Source organism: Malaclemys terrapin, chromosome 11 (assembly GCF_027887155.1).
Source record: "Malaclemys terrapin pileata isolate rMalTer1 chromosome 11, rMalTer1.hap1, whole genome shotgun sequence".
NCBI classification, from domain to species: domain Eukaryota; kingdom Metazoa; phylum Chordata; order Testudines; family Emydidae; genus Malaclemys; species Malaclemys terrapin.
This window is the reverse complement of record NC_071515.1, coordinates 48,041,363-48,061,739: the sequence shown is the minus strand read 5'-3', so window position 1 is coordinate 48,061,739 and position 20,377 is coordinate 48,041,363. Positions and strand designations below refer to the sequence as shown.

Below are 20,377 nucleotides of genomic sequence, written 5' to 3'. Positions count from 1 at the left end.
TAAGCTCTTGTTAGTTACCAGACAGAACTCCAGGCAACATTATTCATGTATGTCTGATAAAGAAATGTGGTTACTCATACATAGCATTCATTTTTAAAGATAAAGGTTCTGAATTAAGCCTACACTAAATACTTGTCAGAAGAATGTCTACCAAATGGACTAATATTTGATATTGACTTCAATGTCAGGAGGCTGAGAATCTAATATAAAACTCCCTATGTTTAAAATCTCTTAAATATTGTGTTATATTTACCAAGTAACTAAAAACATACTCAGGTATCTTAACAGATGTCTCTCAAATATGATTCACTTGTCTCAGGAGCTACTAACACAGATGCTAATTAAGCTGATGCAAGTTATTGGCAAAATAACTTCAAAAGATCTTATTTACTTTATTTACTTGTACAATTACTGGAATATTTAAAAACAAACTCAGGGTCTGATCCAACTCCCACTGAAGTCAATAGAAGTCTCCCAGTGATTCAATGGGAGTTGGAGCTGGTCTAGAGTCTGCTAGTGGAATAAAGAAAATACATAAAGAAAATTCACGTAGGAAAATTGTTGCAAAGTATATTGGAACAATTCTAGGTTTAAAGCATTGACTAAATTCAGAGGCTGAGACTCTGAGAACAACAACTCTGTAGGACTGACTGTTTAAAAAGAAACTGGCCATCACAGTTGTTGCATTGAATTACATCCCTCTATGAGAATAATGCTGAGGGTACTGTGATTGTTTTCATGAGATGGGGGTGACCTTATCACTCACAAGTGAAGCAGTGAATAGAATACATGAGTGGGTAATGGGATAGTCCCTATCAAATGTAGATACATTCAGTGTTGTTGGTGTTTTTGTCATATTTGCCATGTTTCTCAAACTACTGCCCTCACTTTCTCAGCTACCTAACCATGTCTCTCAGTCCCCTCTGACCTGGTCTCTTAACTTAGCCATGTCTTCCAATCTTCTCTCTCTTGGCTTTTTTCAGCTGTCATGGCAGTGACAAAGAAAGAGGAGAGATGGAAAAGGTCTGACAAATAGATGATGTGGAATATATTTTTAATATGCTAACTCAATGCCCACCAGATAACTAAATATCTCCTATTAGTCTGCTGAATTAGTCAGAGTATAAACAGATCAATAATATTTACTGCATAATGTACTTATACTCAAGGGCTATGTTCACTCAAAATATTATGCACTTAGCCTATCCATGTGAGTCTTGAGCAAACTGTATTGGCCTTCTGGGACCTGATCCACTAGTTGTAGAGAGCCATGGTAGTATAAGTTACACATCATGGAATGGGTTCCTTTCTCATTTACAATGTTATGTTGAGAATATGGCAATGGAATTCCAAAGAGGTAAAGACAGTGTGGGAGAAGAAGCAGGCCTCAGGTATAAATCAATATAAGTAGCAGAGTAGTGATACTTTAACGTAATTTGCACTGATTCAGCACTCCGTGAACGTGCAAATGTACTTCGCACCAATTTGGTATTCTATGGAAAGCAATTCAAGCACCTTGCCTAATTGGGCAGTTGTGCCTACTTATATCAAGTAGGCACTACTGCAGATAAATTCAAGGCTGAATTTATCTTCGGACGATTTGGCGATAGTGCAGGCATACGAATGTGTGTTTAGAGGATCTGCTTTTCTTACCCTCTTTTTAAATGCTTTTACTGGTATACCCGTGCATGCAAGCTCCACTTCTTTTACATATCTCAATGAAGGTGAAATCAGTGCCTCTTTGCCACTTATGATCAGTCTCAGATCAGCTTATACCTGATTCATAACTTACACCACTGCTTTTATCTCCACTGAACTCACCCAGACACTCCTATGACAGCGGCATCTTCTTAATCCACACTCCATTTAGCTGAATTTGGTATTTGAGTTGCTATATATGTGTAAATCTTGTGTAGCTTCTGAGAGCAGAACTTGGCCTTCTGAATCCGTAGACATAAATAATGTAACAGTCATGTGGCAAACTTTATTATATGGTCCTTCCCTGTCTGTTTTTCTTTCTGTGACATTGGTTATGCTGCTGTGTTGTTGTTCTGTTCCATGAACAGATGTCAGTATTGCTCAGCTGAATTCATTGTAGGACTTTTCCCTGAAGCTCATTTTGAGATCTAGCGGATCAATGCTGAGAAATGTTTGGTTTCTGCATTATGATTAGATCGCACAGAAGAAGCAGAGAGGCCCTTAGGTTCTAGGACCCACACCCAGGAAAAATGGGGTGGGAACCCCAGAGCTATTACTATAATACACACATCTGAATGAAGCAGAAAATACAAACATGGTAAAAACAATACCTTACCGTTTGGAACTACAAGGATCACCACATGTAGGGCATCTTTCACATGTGCTACCAGAGGCCCCGGGATTTGTGCAAACACATGTTCCACAAATGCATTCACCTCTTCCACTGCACAGTATTCCATCCTCAGAAACACAGGAGTTAGTGTCAGTTGTGCAGTTACAATATTCACCAGTCCATCCGCTGTGGCATACACATTCACCACAGTCACAATCACCATTACCTAGAAAAGTAATGGTTATCTTGCCAGGTTAGTGTTTTCATTTAAAACTGACAGAAGAAGTCATTATAAGCATTCTATTTCAGAATGCACATTTTCATTACTACCAGCACCTCTCATATTTAAAAAAAACCCACCCTTTTCAATATATAGTTAAACATAAAGGGCCTGATTCGCATCTCACTTAAACTAGTGCAACTCTATTCACTTTAATGGAGTCACTCCTGATATATATGGGCAGGGCCGGCTCTGGCTTTTTTGCCGCCCCCGCCCCAACCCGCCCAGCGCGGCAGGGGAGGGCACCGAGCCCGGCCGCAAGCCGCTCTCCCTGACCGGCCAGAGCGCCGGGAGGAGGGCAGCGAGCCCGCCACAGCTCCGCTCTCCCCGGCGGCCAGAGCGCCGGGGGGAGGGCAGCGAGCTGGCCAGGGCTCCGCTCTCCCCGGCGGCCAGAGTGCCGGAGGGAGGGCGGAGAGCCTGCCGTGGCTCCGCTCTCCCCGGCGGCAGAGTGCCGGAGGGAGGGTGGAGAGCCCGCCGCGGCTCTGCTCTCCCCAGCGGCCAGAGCGCCGGGAGGAGGGCGGAGAGCCCGCCGCGGCTCCGCTCTCCCCAGTGGCCAGAGCACCAGGGGGAGGGCGGAGTGGCGGCCAGAGCGCCGGGGGGAGGGCAGAGAGCCCAGCCGGGGCTCCGCTCTCCCCGGCAGCCAGAGTGCCGGGGGGAGGCCGGAGAGCCCAGCCGGGGCTCCGCTCTCCCCGACGGCCGGAGCCAGAGCACCGCGCCGCCCCCCTCCAGGTGCCGCCCCAAGCACACGCTTGGTGGGCTGGTGCCTGGAGCCGGCCCTGTATATGGGTGGGAGATAAGACTCGATCCTCATGGGCCAAATTGTCTTTTCATTGACACTGGGATAACTCCAGCCTACCTGATTCACTACTGTGCTACTCCAGAGAGATGCCAGTTTAACTCTATTCCCATTGTTTTTAATGGACTTGCTCTGGATTTACAACACTGTAGCAGACAGAATGCAGTCCAGAAGAAGAAAATAAATATAAAGGGCCTGATTCTTACTTCACTGACACTGGTATAAATCAAGAACAATTACACTTATATCATTGGCATTATTGGTATAAAACCAGTGTGAGCTCTGAATCAGGCTCAAAGTGATTAAATACAGGAGGGCATACTTGGATAATTATAAAACAGAGAAATGGTACAGTTTTGGGGACAGATCTGGAAATGACAAAATGAGAGACACACACCCTGGAGTTGCGAATAGCCTGGTGGTTAAGGCACTCATCTGGGATGTGGAAGACACAGGAACTTGTCCTAACTACTGGGGTACAGTCCCTCATTCTCTCTGGTCCAATTAATATTTAATTATTTATTTGTAGAAAATGGAAGAGCTCCAACAGGAAAGATTGAGACACTGCTGCTATAGCATCGCAATTAGGGCGCTCACCTAGCATGTAGGAGACCCACAAACTGGGACTCCCACATGCCAGGTGAGTGCCATAACCATGGGGCTATGGGATATTCTGGGGTGGGAAGGGATCTCTCTCTCTCTCTCATTTTTTTGCAGAAATTTTTGAAAGGTTCTGGTTTCATGCCAACGTGGAATGAAAACAAATGTCAAAACCTTGAAATTAGTTCACATCTGGGAATACACCTATAATGAAGGTTACATGTACATAAAAGGTTATAATATAGATCTTAAAAATAGTTTAAGGGGGACATACCTCCACATTGCAATCCTTTAAATCTCACGCAAGAAAAATTGTCACATTCACAGTATGGCCCATAAATATTTCCATACACTGAGAAATGGCAAATACACTGCCCGCAGTAACAGTCGCCTCTCCCGCTACAGGAGCTCTGCTCTGGAGACCTTTTACAGGAATTTGTGCTCAGAGAGTTTTCATTACATTCACAATAAGGACCCATGTAGCCAGGGTTGCAGGCACACACACCACACTCAAAAGAGCCCTTTCCTTTGCTGCATTTGGAACTGTTCATCTCAGCCTCCTTCTGACAGTTACAGCTGCATTCCAGCTGAATATCAATTTCCAGGGCATCACTCAGGCCCACAGGCTTTATTACAATCTGCCTCCACCTTTTCTCACAGGTAGGTAGGCTTACTGTCATGTTGAAAGAGACCTGGGAAAGAAAATATATTAACCATTCGTGGCTGCAGCATACAAAATGCAAAGAATACTCTGGACATATAATGCACAGCCAAGAACAAGAATTTATTAGGTATTGCCTAATAACTCTCAATTTGTTTGGAAGAGATTTATTAAATAAAGGAAGCAAGATTTCTGCCTTCGTGTTCTAAAAAAATCTCTCTCAGTTTTACAGGAATGAATGTCATTTGAGAATCTGTTATCTACTTACTGTCTCTCCCACTTTTATATGGGAACATTTCCTCTGGTGCGGAAAAATGGTACCATTGTTACAGATTGCCGTGAAAGAGAGATTGAGTCCTTCTGTGTCTCCTAACACCTCCAGCTCCACTTCAGATCGTAGCTCCTTAAAGAAAAGGAACACGATGGATGGAATGGTTGCTAATGCCCCACATCTTTGTGACGTATATTGGAAAAACTCAACCTTATCTATGCAGTAAAGAATTCCGAATTTTGATACTTTATTTACATACTTCTTTCTTACAAGAAAAATGGAAAATGAATGAAGTATTGGCTTTTAGGCTAATGTCAACAGCCGTATCAGCAGAATATCTGATACCAGAGCGACCATATCCTGCACTTGTAGGGTAATGTACTTAATGCTCTAATAATAAGTCTTCTTTCATTTCTAAGTACTCTGCTCCCTTCTGTAGGTTTTAATTTAGCCATGGCCTTACTGAGGAATTTATATGATCACTTTGCTAACACTGTAGCTTTCCTTGTTTAGCATGTAACCTTACAGTCTTTGCTCAGGCATGACACCCATTGACTTCAGTTTTGTCTGAGAATGGCCAGAGAAAAGACTCCAGGATTTGGCCCTATCTTTCCAGGACCCGAGCCAGCCCTAATCTTCTGGCTCTGGCTCACTCTATTGTGTAAATCTAAGTCTCTTCTTCTTCCTGTTTTCTTCTGTTCCCCAGATGGAAACTCTTTCAGTTTATGAGCTTTCACTTGGATTTCAAAACGGGTTCAGTAATGCCAGAAATCATGCTATTATTGCTTCAGGAAGAGAGACTCTTCATGTTGCTGCCTGCGCTCCCTCACACTCTGCTTTCTGGGTTTCAGTCTTAAATGTTTTTGTATTACAATTTTGACAATATACTGAGACTTGATCTAAAGCTCACTGAAGATTGCGGCAAGATGGACTCCTATGGACTTTAATGGGCTTTCTAATTCAATCAATAGTGTGCATCAGGCTAAACCTCAGATACATAATCCATTTGATGGGAAATTTTGATAAGTGCTTAAGGGATTTAGGAGCACAAGTCCCACTGACTTCCAATGGGATTTGTGTTCCTAAGTACTTTAGATGCTTTTGAAAATGTCCACTTTCTCTTAATTTCCCTGGAGACTCTAAGGTGAGTCATCCTAATGAATGGGACCACTCACTTGAGTAAAGGTTTGCAGGACTAGGTGCAATGGGCATTAGCTGAAACTTCAAGTGGAATATGTATAAACTTGCATAACTGTCTCATTTGTATAAGCTTTGGATTCTCTACATTTGTTTATCTACCTCATTTTAATTGTGTCTTTCCATCTGAAAAACCTCACTGAAGTATTATTTTAATAAGATAAATGATAGCAGCCCATTTGTTAAGCAAGATTTTTAATATATTCATTTAGCTCCAAATCCACTCTATAGTACACAGCTTGAGCAACAAGGCTGTGCAGTGAGGATCAAGTTGGGGAGCTGGATGGGATGCAATCTCTCCCTCCTTGCTGCTACTCCAGCCACAGGCTGAAGTAGCCTCTGTGCTGCCTGCATCTCCCTCTGAAGCAGGAAGATGGGCACCTCCTCTGGCTCTGCTGTTCCCCAGCCTTCTCTGTTTGGAAGTACAAAGGAACCTCCTTAGAGAGCTCTAATTCAGCTGGCAGGGTCTGTGCAATCCGTGTGTGGCATCCCCAAATCCTGCCTACTCTCCAGGAAGTGGAACTATACAGTTTCTGCTGCCACCAAGGTCTTGTATGCCCATATAGGGAGGGGACAGAGATTTACCCCTTAGTGAAAGTGACATTATTGCCAACTCCAAGCATTCAAAAATTATGAGTCCAGCCCCAGAAAATCATGAGATTTGCTTAAAAATCATGAGATTCAAAATAATAAATATTGTGTTCTTTTGATTTGCCATCTGGTGTGGGGATGTTTAGGGTCACATGGTCAAGCTTTTCTCTGCAGCCATGAAGGCAAGAAAATTCCTTAAAAAAAAACAAAAACAAACAACCCCCCCCCCCCCAAAAAAAAAAAAGCAGAGATTCTCACACAATAACTGATTCCAGCAGCTGGGGGTCTAACAAAAGCATCAACTACCATGAGAATGATGCTAAAATAAGGAGACTTTATAAGATGTACCACACAATAGTCTGGTTTTCAACTCCTCACTCCATCAGCTGGATTGGAGGTCCAGGGCTGGAATTGAGGTGCAGCACTGCAAAACTATTTAAAAGTGAAATTGTAATTGTAAGTACAAATTAAATGCTGCTGTGCATAATCCCATCATCCTTTTGGTCAGATGGATGGGATAGATCTTTATCACCACGTCTCCATTTTCTATTTGTGAAATGTTTTTTTAAATTAAAAATATGTATCACCTTCAGCCGAAAATGAATGAAAATCCAGGGTCAAACTTCATCCTGTTTTCACCTCCATGACTTCAAGGGAAGACTCAAATCTAGTGGGTTATATGGGCATAACTGGGAGCAGAATCTGGCTCCCAAGTACAGTGAGCATTAAAACATTCCTGCAGAAGCACTTTTAACTCAAAGATTTCCTGAATGAAACAGGCATCAGCGGTGTTACAAACTTGAGCCTTTGCCAGCAGCTCCCTCTGATCTGTTTAAAATATTATTCCTTCAATCTTTATTACCCTGTAAGCCAAAAGGGACCTGGCTGCTGGAGAGAACGGAATTCTTTGTATTTTTAAGAATGCTGGAATAACTTGGGAATCAACAGGCTTGATTTCAGATATAATGCAACTTGAATGAGTGCTTTGAAGATACAAAGCTAATACAGAATTTACCCTTTGTCAAAGCAGGTCGCGACATGCTTACTGGAGACTATGAATCACACTGGGGGTGGGGGGAGGGGGACGCGGGGAAAGATGAGAACATTTTACAACAAATATTTTGACAGCTCATAGTTTCCTATTTGCTTACTCCCACTGAAGATTTTAGAGGCCAATACATCTGTGAGTGATATTAATAATAACTTGAGTTTCTATAGTGTATGTCATATAAAGAACATAAAGCATTTTAGAAACATTCACAGATTTAACCTAACACCATCCTTCTGAGGTAGGTAATTATTATTATTCCTAGTTTACAGATGGAGAAACTGAGGCAGAGAGGGACAATGCAAGGTGACACAGGAGTGTGGCAGAGCTGGAACTAGAACCTAGAATTCCTAAGTCCCAATCATGTGATTTTTTAACAAGTCCACCTTTATTCCCACCACAATTTCAGCTTTTCTACACTCTAACCAAATATAAGGAAATGGTGTTTCATTCATTTTTATTTAAAATATTCTGCAAAATAAATCTTCAAAGCACTCAAGGAGGTGGGAAGGAGGATTTTCTTAGTGTTTGTGTTAACTTGCTTTTTGTGCTTAAAAGAGTTTCAAACACGAATTAATGGAATAATTAACCTTTAGCATTAATACAATGGGCACGAATAAATTCTGAAAGTCTCTCAGACAGGGGGCCTTGATTCATATGTGGCAACACAGGTATCTACATGAGGCTCTAATTGGCACTCCTCTCACTCTCTGCCCTGATCAGAGGAACCCTGTACTTTTCAAACTAGCCAAACTATTTGTGGAGTGCTGAGCAATGTGTGGGAGCAGCCAGGATCCATTTTCCAGCTTCACCTCTCTTGCAGATAGTAAGTAAAAGTGGCTTTTCATCCATTAAAGGTGGAGTAACAGTAGCTATGTCCTAAAATTCCATCCTCAATTAACCCTAACAGAAGGCATTTACCGTTAGTCCTATGTTAAACTCCAGAGATGGAATCCTGGCTCCACTGGAAGTTTTACTATTGAGCTCAATGGGGCCAAGATTTCACCCCAGGTCTATTACAATAGTAGTCCCTTGATTGATTGATTTTAAAGTGCATTGTCATATTTATTTTTTAACTTTATAGAAAATCTGTTGGTGTTTATTAGAAACCCATAGTATAAAAAGCTATTACAATCAATTATAAAAGATTTCACAATTTATGTTATTTTTTTCTTTGTCCTGTAAATCAAAATAATTTGGTTGAACATATTAGAGATATGATATAAATAAAGGATGTGAGAATAAAAAAGCATGGGAAATGATAATTACAAAGAGGGTTTTTTCAAAATGTAGTAATTGCTAGAGTACATGCTTGTAATAAAGAAAAGTGAAGTAAAGAAAAAAAAAAAACCCAGGGACTAGCACCCTCAATATATTACTGTAAATGTACCCAGAGAGATTCCCCTGACTTCCAAGAGCAAGGCAGCCAGGATCTATTTTATAAACAAAGCTCTGAAAGGCAGCACCAGCTTTATGTCCCTATTTGTATTTCCCCACATAATCTTAAACACATTCAAATCTTTTTTTCCTGCCTATATTCTATCCTTTAAAAATATTAGAACAACCTCACAGCAGCACCACCACCTAGCTAAAGCAGAGAATAGCATTCTTAGTGCATTGCTTTCCAATATTACTGCAAAACAGTGTGATGTATATGCTCAAACAACATTTGAACTTGCATGTTCTTTTTTTCAGGCCCGATGGAAAGTTTCTATAATGCTGGGCATCTGTGCACAACTGATGCACTTATTGTAAACAATGAAGAAACAATACCAAAGGCATTTGTTTTCACCAAATCACAATTTAATATCTGAGAATAGCAGACATGCAGAGAAGTATGTTATAAACATACCTTATATGCACCAATGATCAATTGGAGAATATTTCCAGAATCTTTCTGAAGTTGTCCAACAGTAGCTCCAGGAATAAGTTTGGCATAATTCTGGAAAGAGCAAGTATAAAATATAGACTTAAGCTGTTAACAATAATTTGAAAGCATAAATTGGTAATAGGTGGTATGGTCCATCTTACTGGCAACATACCCCACCCCCCAAGCCCATAACTACCAATCTAAAGAATTATGAGTAGGATTTTCCAAAGCACCTAAGTGACTTCAGAGCGAGCACAAGTCCTTTAGAAAGTCAATGGAGGAGCACAAGTCACTTAGGAGTTTTTGAAAATCTCACCTATAGTGTTCTCCAATTAAAGTGAAAATATACTCTCAACACTTCTATTTGTTTTTAATAAAAATAATCAGAGCCTGATTCTGCTATTCTTAACTCTATTGTAATGTTGTTCCCAGGGGCCCTATATGCATTTGTTTAAGAAACTACTTTTCTGAGGCAGGAACATGTTAACTAGCATATAGTGTACTGTGCACAAGGGCTCAGCGATGAAGGGGCCATAAGGCCTCAATAAGCATGAGACTGGTGAGCCTGAAACATAGGCTCTGAACTATTTGCTGCTGTTTTATGACTGGAATAGAAATACCACATGTTAATCATTGGTTAGTTATAATTCAGGAAGGATTGCCTGACTATTGCCATCGGGGCGGCTCTATGTTTTTTGCTAGGGTTACCATTCGTCCGGATTTACCCGGACATGTCCTCCTTTTTGTGCTAAAAATAGTGTCCGGGGGGAATTTGTAAATCACTCACAATGTCCGGGATTTCCCCCCTTCCCCGGCAGAGCAGAGCGAGCGGCTGGGAGGGCTGCAGGAAAGTCCCGGGCTGGATTCCGGAGCAGCTGTAGAGGAGCCGGATCCGCCCTGCATTCTGAGCAAGTGTCTCAGCACAAAGTGCAGCCCTCCCCTTTTGCAACTGGGAGCGGTTTCTGCCATGCAGCGTAGCAAAACAGGAGCGAGAGCACTTTGTGCTGATACAAGGGCAGCTCTCCCCTGCAGCCCGGTCCGGGCCAGGGACCGGGTTTTGTTGTGCTGGGGAGCGCAGCCACGTGTCCGGCTCGCACAGAGCCCAACACCCTGTTCTGAGCAGCAGGGTAAGGGGGCCAGGGGGCAGGAGAAGGGGCAGGGAGGTTCTGGAGGGGGCAGTCAAGAAACGGGGGGGGGACTTTTTGGGGAGAGTGGAAAAAGTTTTGGGCAGTCAGGGTACAGGTAGGGGGTAGGGTCCTGGAGGGGGCAGTTAGGGGACAAGGAACAGGGAGGCTTAGGTAGGGGGTGGGGTTCTGTAGGGCAGTTAGGAGCAGGGGTCCCAGGAGGGGGCAGTCAGGGGACAAGGAGCGGGGGGGTGGGGGGCTGGGAGTTCTGGGGGGGAGCTGTCAGGGGGCAGGAGTGGGGAGAAGGATCGGAGCAGTCAGGGGACAGGGAGCAGAGGGGTTTAGATGGGTTGGGAGTTCTGGGGGGGGCTGTCAGGGGGCAGGAGTGCGGAGAGGGATCGGAGCAGTCAGGGGACAGGGAGCAGAGGGGTTTAGATGGGTTGGGAGTTCTGGGGGGGGCTGTCAGGGGGTGGGGAGTGGTTGGATGGGGCGTGGGAGTCCCAGGGGTCTGTCTGGGGGTGGGGGTGTGGATAAGGGTTGGGGCAGTCAGGGGACAAGAGGCAGGGAGGCTTAGATAGGGAGTGGAGTCCTGGGGGGCAGTTAGGGGCAGGGGTCCCAGGAGGGGGCAGTCAGGGGACAAGGAATGGGGGGAGGGTTGGGGATTCTGGGGGGGGGCAGGAAGTGGGAGGGGCAGGGGCGGGGCTAGGGCGGGGCTCCTCCCGTCCTCTTTTTTGCTTGCTGAAATATGGTAACCCTATTTTTGCAGCCCCAAGCACAGTAGTCAGGCGGCCTTCGGCGGCATGCCTGCGGGCGGTCTGCGGTCATGTGGCTTCGGTGGCGTTTCTGCGAGTGATCTGCCAGTCCTGCGGCTTCAGCGTACCCGCCACCGAATTGCCCCTGAAACTGCGGGACCGACGGACTTCCCGCAGGCAGGCCGCCTGACTGCTGCCCTCACAGTGACCCCCCATGGCTTGCCGCCCCATGCATGTGCTTCCTGTGCTGGTGCCTGGAGCCATCCCGATTGCCATGATTATATGCTAGTTTTGTGTTAACAAAATTGTGGTCATTTAATGTCCAGTCTCACCTTTGTGCTGTCATTGTAGCATGACACTCAGCAGCTAGTTGTTAGAACTAGTAGCTAATATTAATCTCATCTGGTGGTTACTACAGTGCATTTAGGGCTTGAACCAATGCCTATTGAAGTCAATGGGACTCCTTAGAGATAATGAGATGGGCAGTTAAAAGAGAAAATTGGTAACGTGATAAACTCTGCTGAAGAAAGCTGCTGTTATAATGCTGATTTTTTAAACATTAAAAACATTTTAAAAAAAATCAATGAAGATGGACAATTTGATTCCCTTAAATCCCTCTTATACTTTGCACTTCCATCAGTATTATGCTTACTTTAAATATTATGTATGAAATACCTACCATTCATTACATTACTAAAGTGCTATTTTAAATCAGCAGGATTAAACACATTTTATGTTACAACAGGCGATTTGGCATGCCCGACTCCTGTGAATTATAGCACTCCGTCTTTGAAAGATCGTTCTTAGCATTTTGTAAACATGGCCGTTTTGCAGGCTGATTATAAATGAGAGTTGGAGAGTTTGGAATCTAAAATATCACTGCCTTTTATCTGGGGCATGCAAAACAAACAGCAGGAACATAGTGGGCTTAGGGCCATATTCTACCTTTCCTCTTTGCACAAGAATGCCATGGATAACAATGTGAGTTCCATGGAAGGCACAGGTGCAGACTATGGATTGATTTTAAGAAAGTTTCCATCTTTGAGCATATGTTTTAATGTTTTTCCATATAAAGTTTCTGAGCCGATTTGCCAGTGTGGTGTGATTGCTTTGGATCGCATGGTTAATATTGTTAACCAGTTACGGCAGGTTGTTTTTTTAGTGCTAGTGTGACACAAATAGACCTTCTATCTTTTTAGCATGCGTTTACTAAATAGTTGATTTATTTTATTTACAGATATATTTGCAAAATTCTGCTCTCCATTCTTAGTGGAGTTAATTTGAAATTGCTCCACTGAGGTCAGTGGAGTTGCAGATGATCTGCACCAGTGTAAATGAGAACAGAACTTGTGACATGATCAGGGTGGAAGAGTATTATGCCAAATTTAGAAGAACCACGTGACATTTTTTTAACAGATCTTAAGCCTAGAGAGCTTCTAGTGCCATTTGGCTATGTTGAAATGAGAGTTTTGAGCAGCTCATGTTTAAACTATATTCTCTTTGTCTAGAAGCAAAAGAAGAATTGCTTCAAAAGAAGAATATTTTTGTTTGCATGGCACAGGATTCCATTTAGTTAGAAATACATTTTTGTTGTTTTTTCCTCAGCTTTAATTAGAATGATTTTTAACATAATTTTCCTTGAAAATAAATTTCAGTTAAGGAAAAACTGTTTTGCAAATCTCCAAAAAAATTCCAAGAAACCCAAAGCTTTAGACAAAATTAGCAGTTTCATTAAAACCTAAAACACCAGTGGATTCCCCTTCCCTAAATGTGGTACACATAGTCTGTCAAACTCTCACTGTCATCACAATACTCATAAAAATAATTTTCAAATCAATAGCTTTTAAAAAGAAATTATTTTCTTACTCTATTATAAACAGCTTTCAGCTAAGAATAATGATATATTATTTGGTCAGCCATATGTGAATATATTCCAGAGGAAGGTCTTTTTTGTTTGTTTTCCTGACCTTTTCTTTTTTATAAACTATTTTAAGCCGACATGCCTCATTTGTAAACAACTTCCTTCCCCCTCACGTGCCCATGCCCCTCGGTTTTTAGCTTTGGAGTAATCTTGGCAAATGATTAATTTAAAACCACTAGTTCAATGCTACTTTAAAAGCAACTGTGGTCATGTAATACATTGCTGTTTTAGTTTTGATTCTCCCATGCAACATGACAACTGCTATTTTAAAATTAGGGGAACAGTTTGGTGTTTGGTGACATAAAATACATGTATTTGTTGTCTGGGTATACCGCAAGAAGGACAGGAGACTTGTTATGGGTTTTAATCAGGCCGCAACTTTATTATATAGATGTCTGGGACTACCTGGCAGATAAAGTGTACAGTGCAGGCAAATCCATGCTTATTTAAATCAATTCTCTGGGGCTTTCACCAGCCCCCCTCCCCCTTTGTTTAATCCATACTTATTCAACTCAGTTTTCTAGGGCTTTCACCAGCCCCCCTTTGTTTCCATCCAGGTCCCCCAGCCGACCCATGGCTTGGACCTTACCATCCACCAGCCTCGTGAGAGGGTTTAGGAGGGCTATGAGAACGGAGGGGTTGGCTCCCTGCCGTGCCAATCATAGGAGTCCCCGAACCCCTTCCCCGTTCTGTCCCTTTATCCAGGATCTCCTTTTAAGTCCTTTACCAGGCCATTTATCTGGTCACTGACTGCCTCCTTATGGAGTACCTGCATTGAACATCCACCCAATATTACAAAATAAGTTGCGACTTATGGCCTACCATCTTTTCTATTGACCAGAAAAGGTCCATCCTCACACCTGCTGTGAGGAAGGCAAAAAAACCACACTCCACTGAAGCCAATTCTGGTGGTGCGGGAAAAATTCCTTCCCAGCCCTGCTTTAAAAGGGGCAACTAGCGTAATGCCCACAGCAAGTCCTAACCCAGCCTGCCAGTCGCTTCCACAAGGGGAGGGAGGGTGGGTGTTGGCAGGGCCGGCTTTAGGAAGTGCGGGGCCCAATTCGAACAGTTTCGACGGGGCCCCGACAGGGATGACTAAAAAAAAAAAACCACATAAAAAAACCACGCGGGGCTTGTACTAACCCGGCCGCGCTCCTAGTCTTTGGCGGCGGGTCCTTCACTCACTCCGGGTCTTCGACGGCACTGAAGGACCCGCCACCAAAGTGCCGCCAAAGACCCGGAGTGCCTCCAGGTGAGTAAAAATTAAAAAGGTGCCTCTAGCCAGGGAAGGGATTCTCTGTCACTTGCCCCCCACTCTGGGCGGCCCTGCCACTGGTCGCGGAGCCCTCTTAGGCGCGGGGCCCGATTCAGGGGAATTGGTGGAATTGGCCTAAAGCCGGCCCTGGGTGTTGGCTTCCTTGCTGCTTGGACACAGAGACTTGCCCCACCCAGGTTTTGTACCTTTATGCATATTCCTGGAGGGGGAGGGAGGTGAGTCACCGCTGCAAAGCACCTTTTGCAGCAGTTTCTGACCTTCCTCCCTTCCCCCTCCCACCCCAACCAACCACAAAGCAGAGCTGCCTTCTTTGGGTAAGCCCAGACAACTTTTGCCCCACCTTTAATAACAATATACACACCTATGTGGGAGGTAGGTCTGAGCCTACATTGGATCTGAAGGGGATTAGGAATATTAAATGAATACACGATTGACATATGCCAGGCTAAACTAAAGGGGGATTATAAATAGCTAGAAATATAATGGTACATTTGATTATTTGACTACTACATTTATTTTAGACTAATGCCATCTATCCAAACTATTTAAGGAGCTTCTGGATAAATTCTAGTATAGTGTTTGCCCTCCTTAGAAACTAAATTATCATCTGTCAAGATCAATTATATTTTTTGGTCCAATAAAATACAGTTTCAAGTTTCTGGGCCTGATCCTGCAAACTTAATGTCATTTAGGGAAAGCTCCATTAGGCTCAATTATAGTGGTTTCAACTGAAGTTTTGCCTGAGGAAGGCACCGTCTGTAAAGGTGCCACCAAAATGTTTAACTAAAGACATGAACCTTTGAGCATAGGGGTCCTTCACATACTAAAACTAGGTTACCAACCAAAGTCAAAAGTGCCCTGTTTCTTGGCAGCACTGATTGGCTGATACTATTTCCAGATGTGCCGAAAACTGATCTTTCACAGGCGGAGTTAAGATTTGTCATTACATAAAGTGGCCGAGAGCAGTGCACACAGGTAGCTTTGGTGTTATGGATGAGTACATCTGCATATACTGAGTGATGATTTGGGTTCAGCTGCATTTGCTATTGTATCTTATTAAATAATGAGCTCTTTGTTCAATGAGAAACCCTTAGCTCTGACTGTATAAGCACAATAGGCTTCCATTCCTTAGCCTACTCTTATTTCTGGAACAAAAGTCATCCATTTTCCTCAAAATAGTTTAGATTCCTTCTTTAGTTTCCTCCCCCCACACCCACTCCTTCCATATAACAATGGAATGCATACGTTTCCCAACACATACATGATCTCATGAAAAAAATCATGGTTAGTTTTTTGACTCTTGGATTTCAGTTCATCCTTTGTCAACAATAGATAATACATCACTTGTGCAAAAACTAAGAGGTTATGCATTTTAAAGTCTCATTGACTTCAATGGGACTTAAGCACTTGCTTAAAGTTAAGAATATGCTTAAGTGCTTTCCTGAATTGGAGCCAAAATGCATGCTTGCAGCTTGATCCTGCTCCCAGTGAAGTCAATGATAAAATTCCAGTGGACTTCAGTGGACCAGGATCAAGTCCTTAAGCAAGTCGCTGTCCTCCCTTGTCTCCTAGCACTCTGTCCTCTTTTTATTCCCCTAGTACCCTTCTAATTGCTCCTTCATCATATCCTTTGGAGGATCTTCCTTATTCCCCCTCCCCCACCCACCCTCCTGCACCAGGTTTCTGTGGGGATTTCACAGGGCTCTGTCCTTGGTCCCCTTATCTTCTCCTTCTATACCTCATCTCTGGGTAATCCCATCTGCAAACGCAAATTCAACTACCATCTCTATGCTGAGGACTCACAGATCTTTCTTTCTCTCTCTCCACTCCAGACTTGTCTCCTTCTGTCCAAACAAATCTTGGCTTGTCTCTCTGACAACCCCCTCCTGGACGTCTAGCCATCAGCTCAAGTTCAACATGGCTAAAACAGGGCTTTAAATGTTCACCTCAGTCCCTCTTGCTTGCATCCTTTCTTGGTCACTCTGGGTGACACTGCCATCCTGTCTGTCCTGGGTGTCATCTTTGATTCGGACGTCTCTCTAGGTCCTCACGTCCCAGCTATCTAAATCTTGCTATTCTTTCACTATAATACCTGTAAGGGTGTGTGTCTATGCTGCAATCACAGGGTGTGACTGCAGCTCACGTAGACACACCTATGCTAGCTTTAATCTAGCTAGCTTGGGTATTGGAGCGAATCTGCAGCAGCATGGGTTTCAGTGCAGACTTCTCAAGTCTGTCCGGAACCCTGACCCTGAGTGGCTAGCCCACACAGACACCTGCGTGGGATAGCTAGGTTAAAGCTAACTCAGGTATGCTGCCTGCTGAACTAGCCTCTGACTACACCCAGGGTTAAGGGGGAAAGTGAAAGCTAGTTTTGCTCCCATTGCTTTAGTGCACTAACCCCCTAAGGATTGCTCTGGTGCACCTGAGGAGTAAGCCCTAGGTTGTGGTTGCAGAAAAAGATATTTAAAGCAACAACAACAACAACAAAATTAAAATCAAAATACAAGTTTTTAAGGTGAGTCCAATCTCCATGCTCTGGGGAAATAGAGCACTCTGAGTTCAACAGATAAGGAACTAGTAGACGTCACTCAAATATAATCACACTGCAACATATAATTACATAATCAAAAGGTATAACTAGCTAAATATTTATGGCATCCACAGAACAGGTATTAAAATTCTATCACCTAAGGTTTGCTGACTGGGGGCCTGATCCTATGGCCAATACAATCTTTCCACTGACATTAATGGGTGCTGGATTAAGTCCTAACCTAAATTTGGAGCTATGCAGCTCCTCTTAATCTACTGTCTTATTGCACCGAAAAGATCCATCCCTCACTGACTGCATGAAGGTTTCCTTTGGAATTTTCCAGTGGTCACGGTCTGCGCTAGCCAACACCGTTCTGATCAAAGGTTTTATGTTTCAGTATCTCTGTGTCAGTTTTATACCAGTATCAATGTTATCAAGTGGCATACTTTGTTCACTGGGAACTCTATACTAAGATTTACAACTAACAAAAAAGGTGAGCCATTGTTAATCCATCTATTATTTTTTGTTCTCTACTTTCTTTGTCAGAAAAATAAAGTGGCACCATTTTCTGTCTTATATAGAATATAGCAATTCTTTTAAACATAGTCTATCTACTGCTTTCATCTTTTGCATGTGGCACTCTGTCACTTAACTGAGTATCTGCTGTTATTGTTCCTTGCGCACAGCCTCACTAACCTGCGGGTTAGATGGACAGTTAGTCAAAGCAAATACAAAATAATAATAATAAAAAAAAATCAGACTTTTAAGGCTGTCTTTCACAAACATCAAAGAGCATATCTAAAACTATGGGACAGTATTGTTACATTCCCCACCTGTGTCAGTCAAACTCAGAATATTAACCTAGAAGTCTGATTCGCTCATGCTTATGATTATAAAGAAAACGTAATATGACAATATAAATCAAGATTATAAGACTCCAAACACTGAATTCTGATCTAGGATTTATTTTTAGACACTACAGATTTCTTCACAACAGCCAGACTGGGCAAAAATATACATAATAAAGTAAGATGGATACTGGCAGTTCTCTTAATGGGGGCATTGTGCCTACCCACTGCACAACTCAGAGTGAAAGAGAAGAGAGGGAAAGGCCCCTTATGTGTTGGAAGAGCTCCCTGTAAAAATCCCCAAAGATATTACAACTTCCAACTCTCTCCTTAACCCACCTGCGCTGTGACTTCACTTCTACCCCAGTTCAGGGAGCATTGGCTGGAGGACATAGGGAAAAAGGCCAACAATAGCATGGCAGGGAAGCTGAAACCAGGGACTGCATGGATGGTTAGGTCTTCATGTGTAATCTGGGATAGGTGAGACTACAGCCGATCTTTTCTATAGATCCTCCAGATCCAGTGTTATAAGGCCATGGGTATAATTTTCAAGAGTGTTTTCAATGGAACATAGGCCCCTTAGCCATGCTGTCCCCTCTACAGCATGGGCGGTGGGTATAATAGGCCAGGGGAGGCTCAGCTTCCCCTAGCGTAGCCGCTGCTGCTGGACCCTGGTTGCAGGTTTGACAGGGGAAATTTTTGCTTTTTATTATGCCCCATGCAGGTTCCGGGGCAGCTGAGGAGGCGGTATGTGCTACTGGAGTCCAGAGAGATTACTGATGAACCCAGGAAGTTGAGTAAGACATACTGCCTCCTCAGTCACCCCGGAATCTGCATGCTGCATATCAAAAGCTCAGGTTCCTCTTCCAGAAGAGAAAAGAACTTTTGAATTTTCCCGGGGAGCAGCGTAGGGTCTGCAGTGGCTCTGGCTGACCTGGGGCTCCTCTGGGCAGGTTGGGGGGGGGGTGAAGGGCTCAGGGCTCTGGCTGGCCCAGGGCTCCTCTGGCATGAGAGGGAGGTGTAGGGGGCCTCGGGACTCCAGAAGGGGGGGCAGGCGGGAGAAGGGGTGAGCTGGGGACTAGCCTCCCTGAAGTGGGGCTCCATCTGCCGCCCATGCTCCACAATGACACAGACACCTCATAATGGAGGGGAAGGGGCTTATCAAGCACAGAATTGTCAGATTACTTTTCTGTGGTTTTACTGCAGACAGGAAACAGGCTTTTTTTCCTCTCCCATCTTCTACTTATTTTTACTCATCATTTTAAACAGGAACTTTAAGTGCTGTGGGCCGACTCCAGGGCTTCCTATCACCCCATACACTGGTTCTGCTGGTACTGGTCACTGTGAAATTCCCCAGCTATAGGAGTATATTCAGTATAGGGACAAACTGGGGGTACCTGGGGAAAATGTGCATGCTGACACAAGTTATGGCTGCTTTAGTTTCGCTGAGGGATGGAACCACCTCTGGCCAAACCCTGAATAGATGCACAACAGTGGTGCAAAGTATCTTTTCCCCTCCTTGCCCCAGTCCCATTTGCAATAAAATGTCTAATCTCCTCTCCACTCTCTCTGCTCCCATTGCCATGCAATGACTTTTTAAACAAAAGAGTCTTCATGTAACTGAGACTTGTATTCTTCACTTCAAACAATGCTAAGTATCTTTTCTCCCTTCAGTGCATACAGGCAGTTAGATGTCAGGGGGAGGGGAGAAGTTCTCCCTTCTATTTTGCCATTTTGTACTTTATATTTCCTGCTATCTTTCAACTTATCTCACTGAAAAGAAGTTTCAAACTGAAGAGCAGGAAGAAAACTCTCAGATCAGGTGAAAACACATTATCTGAGAGATGAATAAAAGTTCATGATGACATTTTGTTTCAAGGGGTATCCCTGTCTCACAGGAGAAAGAACAGGCTCAAGTATTAGTACCCAGCATCTTAAGATATAACTGTCTAACGCTAGTGATTATGCTGAACAGTTTAGATAAACTTCAGGGTTGAACATCCTTATCTACTATGACTTAAAAAGTAGGTATTCACAGTGTGATTCAACATAAAACCCAATTTACAATTACATAAAGAACCATAAAAGCAGTACATGACAAGGTGCTTTCAAAGTAACTGAGATGTTCTAGATGTTTAGATGTTCTAAATCAGGTATCTAATTTTCTAGCTATATGTTTAATTAAATATGCACCTTGCAGTGTTGAATCCTCAATGCTAGTCTTCTCAAGCGGTACTGTATAAATAGGGCCCTTCATTTTCAATTTTTATTTTATTTAATTTTTCTTGGGAATTTATC

General features: G+C 43.3%; 1 protein-coding gene across 3 annotated transcripts in view; it reads right to left on the bottom strand.

Moving 5' to 3' along the window:
* The window catches only part of ITGB6 (integrin subunit beta 6), a 79,832-nt gene that overhangs the window by 21,297 nt on the left and 38,158 nt on the right, over positions 1–20,377 (bottom strand). For all 3 annotated transcript variants that reach the window (XM_054044682.1, XM_054044683.1, XM_054044681.1), the window contains 4 exons: positions 9,608–9,697; positions 4,917–5,051; positions 4,262–4,679; positions 2,315–2,537 (listed from right to left, as the gene is read on the bottom strand). In XM_054044682.1, coding sequence (XP_053900657.1) covers positions 2,315–2,537; positions 4,262–4,679; positions 4,917–5,051; positions 9,608–9,697 — 866 coding nt within the window. The remainder of the gene's footprint in view (positions 1–2,314; positions 2,538–4,261; positions 4,680–4,916; positions 5,052–9,607; positions 9,698–20,377) is intronic.